This window comes from Podospora pseudocomata, chromosome 5, assembly GCF_035222375.1.
Source record: "Podospora pseudocomata strain CBS 415.72m chromosome 5, whole genome shotgun sequence".
Taxonomy (NCBI): Eukaryota; Fungi; Ascomycota; class Sordariomycetes; order Sordariales; family Podosporaceae; genus Podospora; species Podospora pseudocomata.
In genome coordinates, this window is record NC_085889.1 from 3,053,229 (window position 1) to 3,069,389 (window position 16,161).

Consider the following 16,161-nt stretch of genomic DNA (forward strand, 5'->3'; position numbering starts at 1 on the left):
GCTAAGCTCTATAATGTACCACCATCAACCCTCCGTGACCGACGCGCTGGCCGGCCTGCACGACGCGACACCACGCCCAATTCGAAGAAGCTCACTCAATCAGAAGAGGATGCTATTATTCAATACGTTATTGAGCTATGTGCGCGAGCTTTTCCACCAAGATTGCGTGGTGTGGAAGATATGGCCAACCAACTGCTACGCGTACGCGACGCGCCCCTGTTGGCAAGCTCTGGGCACACAACTTCGTCAAACGCCAGCCACAGCTCCGTACGCGTTTTACACGTAGATACGACTACCAGAGGGCCAAGTGCGAGGATCCAAAGGTCATCAGCGAGTGGTTCACGCTTGTGCGGAACACCAAGGCCAAGTACGGTATTGTGGATGACGATGTCTACAACTTCGACGAGACTGGGTTTATGATGGGTATTATCTTCGCGGGCATGGTAGTTACGACCTCAGACGGCCTTAGCAAGGCGAAACTGGCCCAGCCTGGCAACCGCGAATGGGCAACGGTGATCCAGGGAGTCAATGCCCTCGGCTGGGCTATCCCTCCCTTCATCATCTTGGCCGCACAGTACCACCTTGCTAACTGGTACACCGAGTGCAACCTACCGTCTACCTGGCGCATCGCAACCACCGATAATGGCTGGACTACCAATCCGGTAGGCCTAGATTGGATCAAGCACTTCGACTATCACACAGCGTCCCGCACAAAGGGCAAATACCGGTTGTTGATCCTCGACGGCCACGAAAGCCACCACTCGACTGAATTTGAGCGCTACTGCCAGCAGAACAACATCATCACGCTCTGCATGCCTCCGCATTCTTCACACTACCTCCAGCCACTCGATGTCGGCTGCTTGGGGCCATTGAAGCAGGCGTACGGCCGCCAGATCGAGGACTTGATGCGCATGCATATCAACCACGTAAGCAAGCTCGAGTTCCTCTGTGCCTTCCGCGAGGCCTTTTTTGCCTCTATAACAGAGAAGAATATACAGGGTGGCTTTGCAGGTGCTGGCCTTGCGCCGTACGATCCAGAGAGGGTGCTTTCCAAGCTAGATGTAAAGCTTCGTACGCCAACACCTCCAAACTCACGGCCCGGCACTGCACAACCTTGGGTCTTCCAGACACCACACAACCCCCGAGAAGCTGACTCGCAGTCAACGCTTATCAAGACTCGCATTGCCAACCATCAAAATAGCTCCCCGACTTCAATGTTGGCTGCTGTGGACCAGCTTGCTAAGAGTACAATGGCTGTGATGCACCAGGTGGCTCTCCTTCGTGCAGAGAACACTTCACCCGCAAGACCAACGAGGCACTAAGTAAGCGCCGGAGAGCCAAAAACACGTGTGCGGCTCGGAGGATCACTTACTCTGCAAGATGCAAAGGATATACTTGACCAGAAGGCCGTGGGTGGGGAGGCAGCGCAAGAAACGCAGCAGGATGGCGGTAATGCAGGGGAGCTCGTACGAAGGTTCGGTGCTGTGGTGTGTGCGGCAAGCCTGGCCATAATGCACGTACATGCCAGGAGGCTGCAGAATCATCTGATTCATCTGTTTCTGATTCAGTTATTGTAGTTTCCTAGTGTTGTGGTTGTGTAATTGAGGATAGTTGTGGTAGGGTAACAGAGAGTGCGCGACTCGCTTATATGCGCGACTCGCTTATAATGTACGTTACATTTTCTGACTGAAAATACATATAAGTGCTACTGACACTGAGGTGGTTGTGAAGCATCTGCTGTCTTCTTGGTCTGGTGGAAACAAGTCTTCGAAGATTCCACATCTCCTATGATCGACGAACTCTGCCCAATGATACGGCCAGTTTTTGGCATGGACCTTTTGTTAGTATTCCACTTATCCCGCCAAAGCCAACAGCGGGTGCAATGTATACTTTACCTGGCCTTCAACCGAGATGGATACTGGGTCAGGAAAAAGGATTAAGAGCAGCCAACACCACAGCAAATGGTACAGTCCCAGCACTTCCAACGATTACATCCAGTCAAATAGCATCAACCGTCAGCCCGACACCAACGGTTACAACTTCGCCAGCCTGGTTGGAGTCACTAGAAGGTCCATTTCGATCTGTTGGACGCAACGCCTATTTTTGGGACGAGAGTCTATCGGTGGAGAATGGAACGAGAAGACTATGTTCCAAAAAGACTTCCCTCACTCGACGAGCGCCCATTCCACCCCTCGATAACTGGGGTCGGCTAACAGGTCCACGCCACAGCTTTCGTTTTTCGCTTCTGAGTACAGGAGGCGGCTATACCATCCCCGGTGCAGGCTCTTTTGCCACACGCAACCTTCTTGCCATATGGCATGACCCCTTAAACTCTCAATCCAGCAGCACAGCCATGAAGCGTGATGTGGGTCTAATAGACAAAATATACGGAGCCCCAGGGAAGGACGAGCCAGAATACCTTACAACTCCCCCTGAGTCTTGCACAGTGGTATGCAGTGGGTCAGCATTGATATTCTTAGACCAGGCCTGTTGGGAAGGGTGGTTGGTGACCTCAACGCAATGGACTTTGTTCTCTACATTCAACATGCCGTTCAAGATGTTGAGTTTTTTAAGCTTGGTCGCGGACTTTAACAATGGACACAAAGATCAACCATGCAGCAGCCCAGACTCCAGTGGCTTGGAAGGGGACCAGGTGCAGAGTCTGGTGTTTGAGCAGAATCGACACGAAGAAGAACACAGTAAGAGCACAACTACTCTTGATACAGGGTCTACGAGATCCTCGATAGCCCTTTCATCAACTGTGGCTTCCTCATTAGCGATATTTTCTCCTTCATCGACGGCTTCTTTTTCGTCGACAGCTTCTCTGCCGTCGACAGCTTCTTCGTCATCCACGCTTTTGTCATCCTCGACAGAATTACTGACTGATCAATCGCCCTTGACCATCATCAGCAGCATTACACATAGTGGTTTAAGCCCTAGCACATTGACCGAAAGTAGTACCCAAACGAACAACACTGTTACTCAGTCCACCATAGAGACTTCAACTTCAACCCCAACCGGTATCAGCCACTATAACCAGTCAACAACCCAACCAGAAAGCTTCACATACACCGGGAGTAGCCTTCTGAATACATCAACAGAGGAAAGCATAGCTACAAGTAGCAACGCTCATAGTACAACATTGACGCGCAATCTTGAAGTAACCGAAGAGTCAAAACCTTTTGCTGGGGGTTCCAGTGGTCGCACTGTTCAATTCACGCAGACAATGGAGCGTTCGGATAGCCCACCAAAAGGCAATGAAACAAAGAATCCTGCAGAATCACACTTTCTTGTGTCCCAAACAAGGATTTCAACAACTAAGACTTCAACGACTAGGAGTTCAACAACTAAGACTTCAACAATCAGGTTCACAAACTCTTTGTCCAAACAAACACAATACTCGTCAGCCCTAAGTGCAACACAATTACGTCAATCAGTTGAATCTCACTCAAGCCAAGACCATAATGACAAAACAGTCAGTGGCACATCATTACCGACAACCCCTCCTAGCATGGAACGACTGAGTGATACATCACCTGTTTCAGTCACAGAAACGCAGTTTCTAGCGGTCTTATCGACTGAACACGATGGAATAACCGGCTCATTGATCATGGAAACACAGCCTTCCCATAGTCTTGCTTCTCTAACACAAATCTACACCCTGAGTATTATACAAAAAACAACAACCATCCAACCTACAGAATCTATCGAGGATTCAACGATCAACACCGCATCAAAACCATACAAAGAGGCCATTGGGCCACCTACATCAACATCTATCTATACAAACTACGGGACTTCAGCTGCCCTGGCTATCTCTATTACTACTACAGATTTACCGTCGCCCTCATCAACAACCCACACGCCAGCTGTAACAGTCAGCTCGGTAGTGGGCGAAACACCAACACTGCCTTTCCTTCACCCCATTTCTTTGGCAGACTACATCTTAGCGGCGTATGTACCGGTAATGATCACATTGCCCCTCGCAGCTCTGGCACAAATATTGTGCCTGGAGGTCAAAACACTTGCTCCATTTCACGCACTCAGTGGGCCAACGGGGGCAGGAGCTATAGATTCATTATGCCTTTCGACAGGCGGCTTTCCGGGGATATATAGAAGCATTTGTCTTTGTTTTCGGCGACACGGTCGACAGCCCTTATTATTTCTGGTCGATCTCCTCGTCTGGACCACGGCCATCATTGTCTCACTCTCCAGCGAGGCTTTCGGCATCAAGCTCTATGGTAAATGCAAACACAACGACTTTAGGGGATGCTACATGGGCATCGCGGTATTCGACACTCAAAGCCGGATCATTCAGGGGCTGCTGGCCTTCGCCTTGGGTCTTATTCTGTTCATCATGTACCGACTCCGAAACTGGCAAACTGGCATTGATGCGCCCCACGGCCGAAGCATCGCAGCCATATCTATGCTAGTTACTGAGCCACGTACGCGCAGAGTTTTCCAACATCTCAAACCCAATCCCCATACCGGGAGACTCAGTAACAGGGAAATGACCCGTCAGCTCGAGGGGTATATCTTCAAACTGGCACCTATCGCATCACACCTGATAGGTTATAAGCACCTTGTCTTTTCCAGGCCCACCCAAGCATTACGAAGAGCCAAACCACAAAAGACGCCGAACAGACGCCGCTCCAAATTTATGGCATTCTTTGATCAACTCCCGCAGGGATTTCTTCCCCCGTTCTTTATTATCCTCGGTATATTCGGCTTTATAATTCTGATAATATGCTATGAAACAACCACAGGAGATACTTCGTTCGAGCACTTCATGAACTCTCAGGGCTTTGGCGTGAAGCTCCTTTTTACCGGACTGGGTGTAGTGATATCACTGTTCTGGGATGATTACTTTACACGTAAGTAACATATTGCTTTTCTGTCAACCCAACAACGGCCCATACTGACCAGCCACTCTCACAAACTAGAGGTGGCACTAAAAGAGCCAGACCGCCAGTTCAACCGCTGGCCGCGCCCTTCCAAGGCCTCTTCCGTTTTCCTCCTTTCCCCGCCAACCACTGCTTTTTCTGCCCTCACCCCTGCTACCCTTCACAGACGCCAGTTCTTTCTGATGTGGGTCGCCTTTGTCACCGTGCTATCAAAGATCACACCCTTGCTGCTCTCCAACATCCCCTTCAGCCCATGGCTGACCTGGGAGACACATCGTGTCTGTACCTGGACTGCAGTTACTATCTTGACGATAATGGTTCTTACGCTGGGATACGGTCTTATATTTGTTAAGTATTCTCGGTGGCCGTCACACCCAGGAAGACTCGGTGGCATTATCTATTACCTATTGACAATGCCCTCTAATAATACTGGAAGAACGCCGATCTTGCGGTTTATTGACGATGGAATGGCACCAGGCTCACATAGGGAGGATATCGAGCTAGGGAATATCCAACGTCGTTAAAAGCTATTATTTAGGTATACTGTATCCTAAAAATAATCTAACCCTTTAAAACGTTACCCAGACTTCTTAGGAGTGACATTAACTCCCACTAGATTACCAGCCCTATACGCTTTAAGAACCTTTATAAAGGATAAGATACCCTCCGACCAGATACCTATCCTCGCACTCTTCATTATCTCGGCAGGATCCTAATTTGGCTTATTAAACTCGCCCTCGGACGTAGTATACCCCGGTGTTCATTCGGTGCAAATCGAGGATGACGACTGGGGCAGAGCCGCCATATCTAGACGGTAATGCGTTAGAACGAGTGGGAAAGGAAGCCGAGTTGAATGACTTACCCAAGATTCTTTCCCCTCGACACTGTCCACATGGGTACCTCGAACCTGTTCGCCGCCCGGACAAGCTCACGCACTTGGTCAACCGTGTCGGGACGAACTGCTGGCCCAGGGCGGTGCGGCCGAGACAAGGGGAATGGATCACCGTAGGCGACACTCCCATCCAGGCCCTCTGGGGCACCAGAGGTTGGCTCTCTCGACACATTCTCAGAGTCCACGATAGCCTCGGCGGCGGTAAGAAATTTCTCCAGTTACATGGTGACGTTGTTATGGATGCAAAGTTGAAGAGATCAAGTTGAAAAAGCGACCAGCTTCTGTGTTGGGTGAAGGATTTAACAGGTACATATTGAATCCAAAAGCATGGAGTTCTAGGTTCTCGGAACCTCGGACAGGTCCATGTTCTCCATCTTTGGTCATGCGTCCCCTTCCATCGCGACGCTGGCATCCATGGAAATCATCATGGGATGTGGAACGTGGCCGCTCCGAAAGACAATCTCCATGAGGTCGCCATCGAGAAGCCTGTGACGTCGGAAACTTGATAACCAATTGCTGGTGTTTTGATTCGCGGGATTGGGAATAGAGGCTCAGAGGCTGGGGTAAGGTGTGGAGAATCGAAGCTGTTCGGAACCTAGCTTGTAGATCGCGGGGGAGGGCCGTCTCACAAACTAATCGGAATCACGGAATTTCGGAATACAGTGGGGCTTGATTTCCGAGCTGTTTGGAAATGCGCCTGGGTCAATTGATGTTCCCCACAGCCACAGCGAGTTGATATCAACCCAAGTTATTCAAACAGAGAGGCTCGTGTCGATGCATATATTGATGACCAAAGACCTCAAGGCACCTAAGGTATGCTTCATTCCTCATTCATCATCATTTTTCTTTCTTACTGACTGTTGCTATTATGCTCCCCCCACCACCTAACCCCAACGGCCCAAATGGGTTCTTTGGGCTGCATTCATCATGGTCCAGCGTCAGGTCTCCCTTTGAGCACGGCGTCGTGGGACGCTTCGAGGGCGAGGTGACCGATCTAGTGGTGTTCGGCGAGATCCCCAAGGGGCTCAACGGAACCTTCTGTAAGTTGCCCGGTGTTGCTGTCTCTTTCTGTCAAAGAAACACACACTGACGAGAGTGCTCATACAGACCGCATCATGGTTGATCCATTTTACCCCCTCCAAGAAGGCAATGCACCTATAGAAGGTGACGGGAACGTATGTGCCCTGCGCATCAAAGATGGCCGGGGCGATCTAAAGATCCGCTACGTCGACACTGAACGCCTCGTAAGTCCAATTGCATACCTGCTCTCTGTTCGCTCCGTGGTCAGTTGGCTGACGTGTCGCATTCACACAGAGGCTGGAGCGTCAAGCCAACAAGCGCTTATTCGGATTGTATCGTAATCCTTTCACACATCATCCCTGTGTCCGCGCAGCTGTGGACAGCACCGCCAACACCAACCTCGTCTACTGGGCTGGAAAGCTCCTCGCCCTCAAAGAATCCGCGCAGCCCTATCAAGTCCACCCCGACACGCTTGAAACAATCATCTACGACCCCTTCAACTCCACAGGCTTGACATTCTCTGCCCATCCCAAGGTTGACCCGTATACAAGAGAGCTAGTTGTGTTCGGTTACGAAGCGAAGGGCCTCGGCACAGACGACGTCGTCATCTACGCCCTCGACGAGCAGGTGCAATTCACGATGAGCAGTGGATCAAGAGCCCGTGGCCCGCATTCATCCACGACTGTGCTCTCACCGCCAACTTCATCATCCTGGTTCTGTGGCCCTACAAAACTGACGTAGACCACATGAAGAAGGGTGGTCAGCACTGGATCTACAGCAAGGACCTCCCAGCAACATTCGTCGTTGTCCCTCGACACCCCAACGACCTTCCTACTGGATGGAAGAGGGGAGAGACCAGAGTCTACCACTCGGATCATGCCGTCCTTCTCCACACAGCCGGGTCGTGGGAGGAAACAGCCGGGAACGGTGACGTGAGCCTCTATTTTGAGAGCTCGCGGATCCGCTACAACCTTTTTCCTGTCTTTGGCCCGCCAACTGACAAGCCATTTGGAGACTTCCAGGCTGATTACGTCAGGTGGGAGATCGACCTCACCAAACCAACCAACACTCGCGTTGTTGACCCTGCTGTGATCTTGGATATGCCTGGAGGAATGGCCAGGGTTGATGAGCGCTTCTTGACAAAGCCATACGACAAGTTTTTCTGTCCTGTTATTCCCCCAGGGAAGCAGAGACCTATCCCGCCAATTCTGCCTATCGGTCTGCATGCATACGTTATGCTTGACAAGCCCAGTGGGAAGGTTAATATGTTTGATCCTGGCCAGGGGTGCACAGTGGAGGAGCCAATCTTTGTGCCCAGGACAAAGGATGCACCGGAGGGTGATGGTTGGGTGCTGGGTATGATTCAGAGGATGGATGTCAACAGGAGTGATTTGGTGGTGTTGGATACAAGGGACTTTGGGAACCCGGTGGCGGTGGTTCAGTTGCCCTTTAAAATAAAGGGGCAGATTCATGGCAACTGGGTTGATGCGTTGCCGGGAGAGAAGAGCATCACAAGAATTCTGGAACCGGTTGAGAAGATTATGGGGAAGGGAGCTTTGTAGAATCAGTAAACGGTAGATATCGAGTTATGTAGGTACCGTCCAGTATCATGTGTTTGACTTGTATCTGCCAGGTGTCGATCACTGCCTCGGAACATAGCTCAGCCCTCTAGGTTCTCTTGGTGTGAACACGGCGTTGAACGTCCCAGCCTTCAAGATCAAGTTGTCCTTCGACTCCGAGTAGATCCTCTTTCCGTCCTCACCTGGCGCAGAGTTCCAGGTGTAGCTGTAGACGGTGTAGGCCAACACAAGTCGAACAACGGCCATGCCCATCCTCTTTCCAACACAATTGTTTGGTCCAACCAACCACGGAATGAACGCCTCACGGTCCTTTACAAACTTTGCTTGATCCAACCATCTCTCCGGTTTGAACTCTTCGGGCGCCAGGTAAAACTCTTCGCTTCGATGAAGCGCGTATCCCGGCACTCGAACAGCTACACCGCCTGGAATGTGAATGCCGTCCACGGTGATCCCCTCAGGTGGTGTAAGTCTCGGTCCGTTATTGGCCACGGGGTTGTCTAGCCTCATCGTCTGCAGCGCTTGTGTTAGTGCAAAGGTAACAAAGGGACCAGCCGGTCACCAGCAAGCCAGACGGGACTGTATGGACACACCTCATTAATAAGTGCATCCAGAAGCGGGATCTTGGAGAGGTCTCGGTCTGTGAATTCCTCCGGGATAGTCTCGCCGTAGACCTTCTTGATGTGGGAATGAAGGAGATCCTGATAGACTCGATGGCGGGCGAGGTGGTAGAAGAGATATGAAAGCACCACGCCGATGGTGTCACTGAGCAGAGGTTAGTTGACTGGAAAGAAAGGTATGAGGCTGAAAGAAACTTACGTAGCCCCAATTAAGACCAAAGCCGAGTCTGAATAAAAGATATTCTTGTTGAAAAAGGCAATCGGCTTCTCTGATCTCATGTCATCCAAAAAGTGTTGCAGGATGTCCCCCTTGTTGCTGTCTTCTTCCTGTTGTTACGCACTTTTGTCAGTAACCCCGGTCGAAGATCAATCACTGCCAAGACAAACTCACCGCAGCCCTCCGATCAGCCATCTCCATTGTCAACCGATCAAACTCCGCCGACTCCTTTCCCAAATTCAGATCCTTAGCAATACTCAACGGCCAGCAAAGCTCCCCCGTTCGTCCAAACTGCCCAAACAAGCTCTCCAGCAAATGCAGCATCCTGTTCTCCTCCCCAGCCTCAATACTCCTAAACTCATAGCTGAACCCAACCTTGCCCATGTGATCAAACGGGATCAGCAGCGAGAACAACGAAGTGTTGATCGGTTGACCGTTCAAGCTCGCAATCTTGTTCAACCATCGATGACAGACTTCTCGTGTTTTGGGCTCGTGGATCGCGAGGGCTATTTCATGTCAGTCCCACACCCTGCCACCAACACCGAGAGACTTACCCTTGGTGGTAAACGCCCTCTCCCAAATCTTCCTTCTCGGCCCATGCTCCTCCCTGGTAAGCACAGAGTTGAGATTATGCGCCCCCTTGAAGTGAATCACATCGTATATGCCCGCGTTCAACTTGCGGCATCCGCTGTCTCTGGCATGAATCTTTTGTATCCCCTCTACACTCAACATAAACACCTCGTTGGGTGCGATGCGCACAAAGTTGCCATATTTTTTGAAGAGTTTTGTTTGCTCGAGGTGCATTTGACCATTGCGCGCGGTGTATGGACCGTATAGCTTTGTTATTTTTGCGAGAAACGGGCCTGGTATGTGTCGGAGGGGGTGGAAGAAGAGCCGGTAGGTGATTATGCTCGTGAATAGGGTGGTCAGGTACGAGAGGGCTATGGCTGTGGAGGTGATCAGACCGGGGAAAACGCCGAGCTGGGTAATTGAGTAGCCTGTTAGGCATAGGAAGGTGGTGAAGTGGACGAGAATAATGCGCAGTGCCGAGGTATCGTGAAAGCCGCGGATGAAGTAAAGGGTGTGAGAGAGAAAGCCAGTGGCAGAGGCCAGGAGGCAAGGGATGACAAGGTCGAGCTTGTCAGGTGTGGGGAAGAGGGGTCGTTGAATGAGGTGATCCATGATCACGGCTGTTTGTGGAGAGGACAACAGGTTTGAAGACTCAGGTAGAACATGGCAGTGAGGCATGTGTGTGTGACCGCGGACTCATATGTGTTTTCGAAAGCCATCACGCTGGAACGGAGCGGCGTTTGGCACGCTCGGCTTTACTGTGTCATCCCCGATGATCGATCTTGCAGATTGGAAATACGGGTTCCACCTGCATGTTGCTGAGGTGAGCGTTGCGTCCGGCGAGATTGATTCTGTTGTCAGCAAGTGCGTGATTGGCCATGTTCTGTTGATGGATGTCATCTCGAAGGTGATGTGGCATCGAACTGTGGGGGATGGACAGCAAGGCCCTGTTATCTTGGCAGATCAACACATCAACTCTGGCAGTTTCATGCAAGTTCGGATAGATGAAGAAGCCACACCTCTTCAAAAATCAGCATGTGATAACCCCAAAGATAGTTTGGTTCAAAGGTGCTGTATCTGGTTCATTGGGCTCGGATCTGACAAAGCTAACCTCAGGTCTAACCGGCGAAAGACTGTCGACTCGTCCTCGAGATCAACTAGAAAGTTTGGTTGGAATCACAGTAGCAGGCATAACATCTTGGATAGACCTATTTGCAGAACAGATCTCCTTACAAGCCTGTCAGCAAAGAACCATGTGAATGGTGGTTCAAGAGACCTTGCTTTCCACTGTGCCAAGTCTCTTGCTAACAACATGGCCAAGTCATACAGCTTGTAAACTTGGACAGAGCTCTGCTGGTAAGTGTGCCGGTGACTTGGTGCGTTCCAAATTTTATGCATAGATATTAAGTGCTGATGTTGCAGTGGGTCATCCGTATGAGCATTTCTAAGCCATCACAAATTCCTCAATTCGTTGAGGCTCTATATTTCAACCCGCTTGTACGACTGTGACACCGCATGCCACCAAGTGAGAGGTCAGTCCACTCCATGCTTCTCCTTTCATGTTGCAAAAAGGAAAGGTGATGTCAACTCTCGGCCATGAGACAGGATAGAGGCAAATACGTGGCCTCGGTGCTGAGCGTGGGAACGCATTGGCGTTTGGTAGTAAGACACACAATATGTAGGTAATCTGTGCCTGATGTGGTACCCCTTCTACCCGTGAAGTTGATCCCAAGGACTCATCGGTTCAAACCTTTGCGAATCCCACAATACCTAACACGTGCTTCCGCCCAAGAGAAAAAAATGAGCAGGTAGTTAGTGTGTTGGGTTTCATTGCTGGGGATGGGAGGGAGTTGCCTCGCTCTTGACCCCACCTTCCCGACCTTGATGCCAGCGGCTCAACTGCCGGTTAAGAACGGGGAAGCATGGACTGCAGGCTGGGCGTGCAGCTAGATGCCAATATCACGATATGTATGTAACACAACGACTGGACTGCATGCACCATTCCCTCATTCTGTGTCACACCGGCTTCGCCAATGAATGATTAGCGCTATATCGACTAGCAATCTTCACCTATTATATGCCGTTGTAGACGCCGTAGGCTCTGTTGTATGAGCGTCGCGAGCTCCAGAAGTGGGGGCCTGCATGAAACTATATGCTTCATACTTCTGTGAGATATCACCCTCCGTGTAACATGTAAATCATGTCGATGAGGATACCTATGCGGCTTGGCCATCTCCGGATCTTTCTGCTTTGATCCAAGTAGCAGTTCTCACCCCGCAGTATGGACATAAGGGTACAAGAAGCTGACATTGACGCCTGGATTTTACTCGCAGACGGAGCAACTCCATCCAAGGTCTCACACCACCGCCGATTGCAAACGCAATGGACTTCCTTATCGACGCAGAGCTGAGCAACAGTACCATCCTCGGACTAGCGGCAGCATCCTTTGTGATCTGGTATGTTGTGACGGCTTTCACAGCTTGGTATCGTCTCCGCCACCTTCCAGGGCCCACGCTGGCCAAGTTCTCCTTCTTGTGGCAAGCCCATACTATCGTAACACAACAGGTGTCCTCGCGCTATATCAACCTCCGAGAATATGGTCCTCTCGTGGTAGTAGCGCCCGGCACGGTTGTCACTAATGATCTGGATGTTCTCCGCAAGATTTCGGCAGCCAGATCGACATATAAGCGTTCTGTCTGGTACGCCGGCGCCAAGTTCACACACGACACTGACAGTATGGGAACCCAAGTGGACACTGCTGCTCACGACATACTCAAGGCAAAGACAGCAGGGCCCTACGCTGGCCGTGAAACTGAAGGTGGCCTAGAGAGGGCTGTTGATGCTCAGCTTGTCCGCCTGGTCGACCTCATCCGCCGGAAATATCTCTCCACTCCCGACGAGCTTCGCTCCATTGACTTTGCCAAGCTGTCAAGATGCTTCACCATGGATGTCATCTCGGGTTTGGTATTCGGAAAGCCGTGGGGTCATCTTGATGAGGTGAGAAATGATTTTGAGTGGGGCTTGAAGTTTCCAAGTTCTGTTGCCCCTCAGAGACCTGACTTACCTAACCATGATTTCACCAGGGCGAGGACGTTCTAGGGTGGATAGGGACTATGGACAAGCTTCTGCCTATGATGTCAGTGGGGCTTGAACTCCCTGCCCTGCGGGACATTATGATACCAAAGTACGGACTTTTGCGCTGGTTCGGACCAAAGACCAGTGACAAATCTGGGTTGGGGGTCGTTATGAAGTAGGTCATCTCGTCTCATGTCCAAGCATCACCCCCACCGGGATGAATCCATCGGGTCTAACATTGCCGCTACCGAAATAGACATGTCAATGAAACCATTCGAGAGCGGTTTCAAAACAAGGACAAGCCCACCAAAGACATGATGGTGAGTAGCAGCTACCAACTGTCATGGATGTATCTAATGTATCTCTGCAGGGCGGGTTCATTCGCAACGGCATGACCAGAAGCGAATGCGAAGGAGAGGCCATCCTTGCTGTCCTTGCAGGTAATGATACAACGGCAGTAGGTCCAACTCCCATGCGCTTGAAAGTGTATTGCGCTGACGAGATCTAGAGCACGATTCGGTCGTCCATGCTCTATCTCATGGCCACGCCGCATGCCTATGCCCGGTTCAAAAAGGAGATCAAAGAGGCCGTCGAACAGGGCAAGGTCTCGAGTCCGATCACCAACGAGGAGGCCCAGAAGTTTCCTTACACGCAGGCCGTCATGTATGAAACCTTCCGCATTGGTAACGCCGTCACATTCGGCCATTACAAAGTAGTTCCAAGGGGAGGCGATACGCTTGCTGGCTACTACTTGCCTGGTGGGACAAATATTGGCCACAACACTTTGGGGTTGACGCACAACAAGAAAATCTTTGGAGAGGATGCTGATATATTTCGGCCGGAGCGCTTCCTCGACTGCCGGGCGGATCAGAAGACAGGAATGATGCGAGCATTGGAGATAATTTGGGGTGGTGGCCGATGGACATGTGCGGGTAAAAATGTGGCCTTGATTGAGTTGAACAAGACCGCTTTTGAGGTAAGACTTTCCGAGGCAACCAAGACGTACATGTTTGAGAGATTGCTGATAAAGGTCGATAGTTGATGAGACACTTTGACTTTCAGGTTGTGAATGTCCACAACCCAGTCAAAGAAAGGGCCTACATTTCAAAACTACATGACGACATGTTTGTTAGGATTTCCGAGGCGGATTGGAGCTGTATTTGAACGTGGTTGCAGGGATTTTCAGGGAGGCAACCTTTGAGTAACAAAGTGAAATGAGATGCTTTTTTGAGTCGAAGTACATGTCCCAGTGAAGTGGAAGGTTGTATGATGTCGCTGGAGCCTATGATGATGTCGCCGAGCCTATGAGTGCAGGGCGAGCCTGGATCGTCCAACTGCCTGGACCCGCCAAGTCGGCGTCGACAGCAAAGCTCTTGCGGTGCCTGTCCCAGCCATCAGCCATCTGTCACTCAGCCCACAACACACTCTCCATTGCGACAACAACCCAACTTTCGGGTATCCGAGCATCGAAACCACCACTAGATTTCAGACATGTATTTCTTGTCTTTTATTTGTTCAAATATAGGAATCCCAGCTAACTCACCTACTCAAAGAACCTGCACCTAGCAAAATTCCCAATGTTCCGTCGGATCCGCAACCGCCTTTTGCGCCGCCCAGTTATCGAGCCGGAGCCACCTTTGCTTGATGATGAAGAACCTGGTACGTTTACATGATCCGTTCAGACTTTTTCTTTAAACATGAGCTAACCGGTTAATGTCAGCATGGGCGTTTATCAGAAACATGATTCGTCAACGCGTTATAATCATTGCCATGCGTCTGGGCTGCGACATGAACAATGTTCCCAACCTCGTTGCTGCTATGCAGATCGCGGACATATTCTTCGACATTGTTCGCCTTAGGGCAAACCAGCTGGGATATGAAAGACCTCTTTGGGTACCTATTTAGATGGAGGAGTGATCATGAATATCAGGGAAGTGAGAGGGAAGACTTCGGTGATAGTTAAGGTCAACCAGAACAATGAGACGACGTATCGTGAGATTTGACAGGAAATATATGCTAGCCTTTCCCGTCCTTAGTCAGGGCCTTCTTTTGACCTTCTACTTCATTCACCCCTGACGTCTGTGGGCTGTCCCCTTTCTGTCCCCCCTTTGTTAACCGCAGCTTCCATGATTATAACTGTTTCGAGATGCTCCAAAGTGTGAAGCGGCCATTCCATGCATCAAGATCATCGACCAGAGCAACCTCACATAAATTAATTCTCAATGCGTAGCTACCCCTCCTCATTTTCACAGAGCTAAGTGCGTCGGATTCTGGATGCCCTACTGTCGTTGCTTCTGACCCAGATTAGATCGATCATGCTACACGCGTGTTAGATCCCAAAGACGACACTATTCCTCAGTGTCGAATCTTGGTCTTGGGCTTCACCTAAGGAACCAGTCTTGAACTGCCTCTTCTCCCTTACCATAAAATAATTGAGACACTACTTGGTGAGTAGGTTAACATGCCTTGAAGGGCAGTCCATAGGCCTTTAAAGATAGTTTATAGGCCTTCAAAGATAGTTAGCAGGCCTATTGCCTATCTTTCAAAGTAGAGTGTATGATATAATATGGGTTAACTTACTTGTATGTATCCACTATTTTGTGGTGAGGGAGCTCTTCTATAAAACTGCAAATTGTTTCAGCTGACTTTTGTGTTTCTTATTTACATGGGGCTGAGAGCTGATTCGGTATGCCAGCGAGTAAAAGCTGAATAATGGATGCATCAAGGAACCAATTACTAACTGCAGTCTGGATACGTACAATCATTGGCTGCCTAACGAATTATCAACTCCAAATGTTTCTCTTATCCTTGAGGCACACCTGGCTATCATTTCCTGTTATATGGATGGTAACCAGCCATCAACCATTATCCATATCTGCTCCGTCATAGGGTAGGTATCAGAAAGAACACTGTGCAAGAATTCCAAAGCAATTCCCGGGACAGTTCTTGCTCACAATCAGGTTGTTGCTCAAGCACAAATACTATCAAAAACCACAACATCGCTCATTGAGCGGCAGTCTCTGTTGGGCTATGGAAGTCCTCAAATTCCAGGCACTCGTCTTCGACAAGCTCAACGAAGAAGACCTCTACAGCGGCATCGGCCTAGGCTTCACCCCCCTCCTCCTCAAATTCCTCAAACTCCCCCTCTCCAACCTCTCCCAAGTCGCCGTCCTCTCCTGGCGCTGGGACGGCGACCTCGCCATCCGCGGCTCCAAAAACATCGCCCGTGTCATCCAATCAGCCAAAAGACTAAACATCCAATACCTCTTCCTCGACATCATCTCCA

The 16,161-nt window shown here is 50.3% G+C and overlaps 5 protein-coding genes across 5 annotated transcripts; 4 read left to right on the forward strand and 1 right to left on the reverse strand.

Annotated features, from left to right (window-relative positions):
* Window positions 1–2,545: 2,545 nt before the first annotated feature.
* QC762_0083900 (uncharacterized protein) lies at window positions 2,546–5,428 on the forward strand (the record flags this gene model as incomplete). The annotated part of the gene is made up of 2 exons (XM_062883962.1): window positions 2,546–4,874; window positions 4,944–5,428. The coding sequence occupies 2 exons, from the start codon at window positions 2,546–2,548 to the stop codon at window positions 5,426–5,428; spliced, it is 2,814 nt and encodes a 937-aa protein (XP_062742443.1).
* Window positions 5,429–6,504: 1,076 nt separating this feature from the next.
* On the forward strand, window positions 6,505–8,378 carry QC762_506650 (uncharacterized protein; the record flags this gene model as incomplete). Its single annotated transcript, XM_062891088.1, has 4 exons — window positions 6,505–6,836; window positions 6,904–7,040; window positions 7,111–7,443; window positions 7,464–8,378. The coding sequence occupies exons 1-4, from the start codon at window positions 6,665–6,667 to the stop codon at window positions 8,376–8,378; spliced, it is 1,557 nt and encodes a 518-aa protein (XP_062742444.1). The 5' UTR covers window positions 6,505–6,664.
* QC762_506640 (uncharacterized protein) lies at window positions 6,524–10,769 on the reverse strand. Its single transcript, XM_062891087.1, has 6 exons — window positions 9,785–10,769; window positions 9,405–9,736; window positions 9,213–9,340; window positions 8,987–9,158; window positions 6,660–8,906; window positions 6,524–6,604 (listed from the first exon to the last, which is right to left on the reverse strand). The coding sequence occupies exons 1-5, from the start codon at window positions 10,476–10,478 to the stop codon at window positions 8,457–8,459; spliced, it is 1,776 nt and encodes a 591-aa protein (XP_062742445.1). The 5' UTR covers window positions 10,479–10,769; the 3' UTR covers window positions 6,524–6,604; window positions 6,660–8,456.
* Window positions 10,770–11,939: 1,170 nt separating this feature from the next.
* Window positions 11,940–14,039, forward strand: QC762_506620 (uncharacterized protein; the record flags this gene model as incomplete). Its single annotated transcript, XM_062891086.1, has 6 exons — window positions 11,940–12,797; window positions 12,884–13,050; window positions 13,132–13,195; window positions 13,246–13,332; window positions 13,384–13,851; window positions 13,914–14,039. Exons 1-6 carry the CDS (start codon window positions 12,183–12,185, stop codon window positions 14,037–14,039), a joined length of 1,527 nt encoding a protein of 508 aa, XP_062742446.1. The 5' UTR covers window positions 11,940–12,182.
* Window positions 14,040–14,452: 413 nt separating this feature from the next.
* QC762_0083940 (uncharacterized protein) lies at window positions 14,453–14,780 on the forward strand (the record flags this gene model as incomplete). The annotated part of the gene is made up of 2 exons (XM_062883963.1): window positions 14,453–14,534; window positions 14,596–14,780. The coding sequence occupies 2 exons, from the start codon at window positions 14,453–14,455 to the stop codon at window positions 14,778–14,780; spliced, it is 267 nt and encodes an 88-aa protein (XP_062742447.1).
* Between the last annotated feature and the right edge of the window lie 1,381 nt (window positions 14,781–16,161).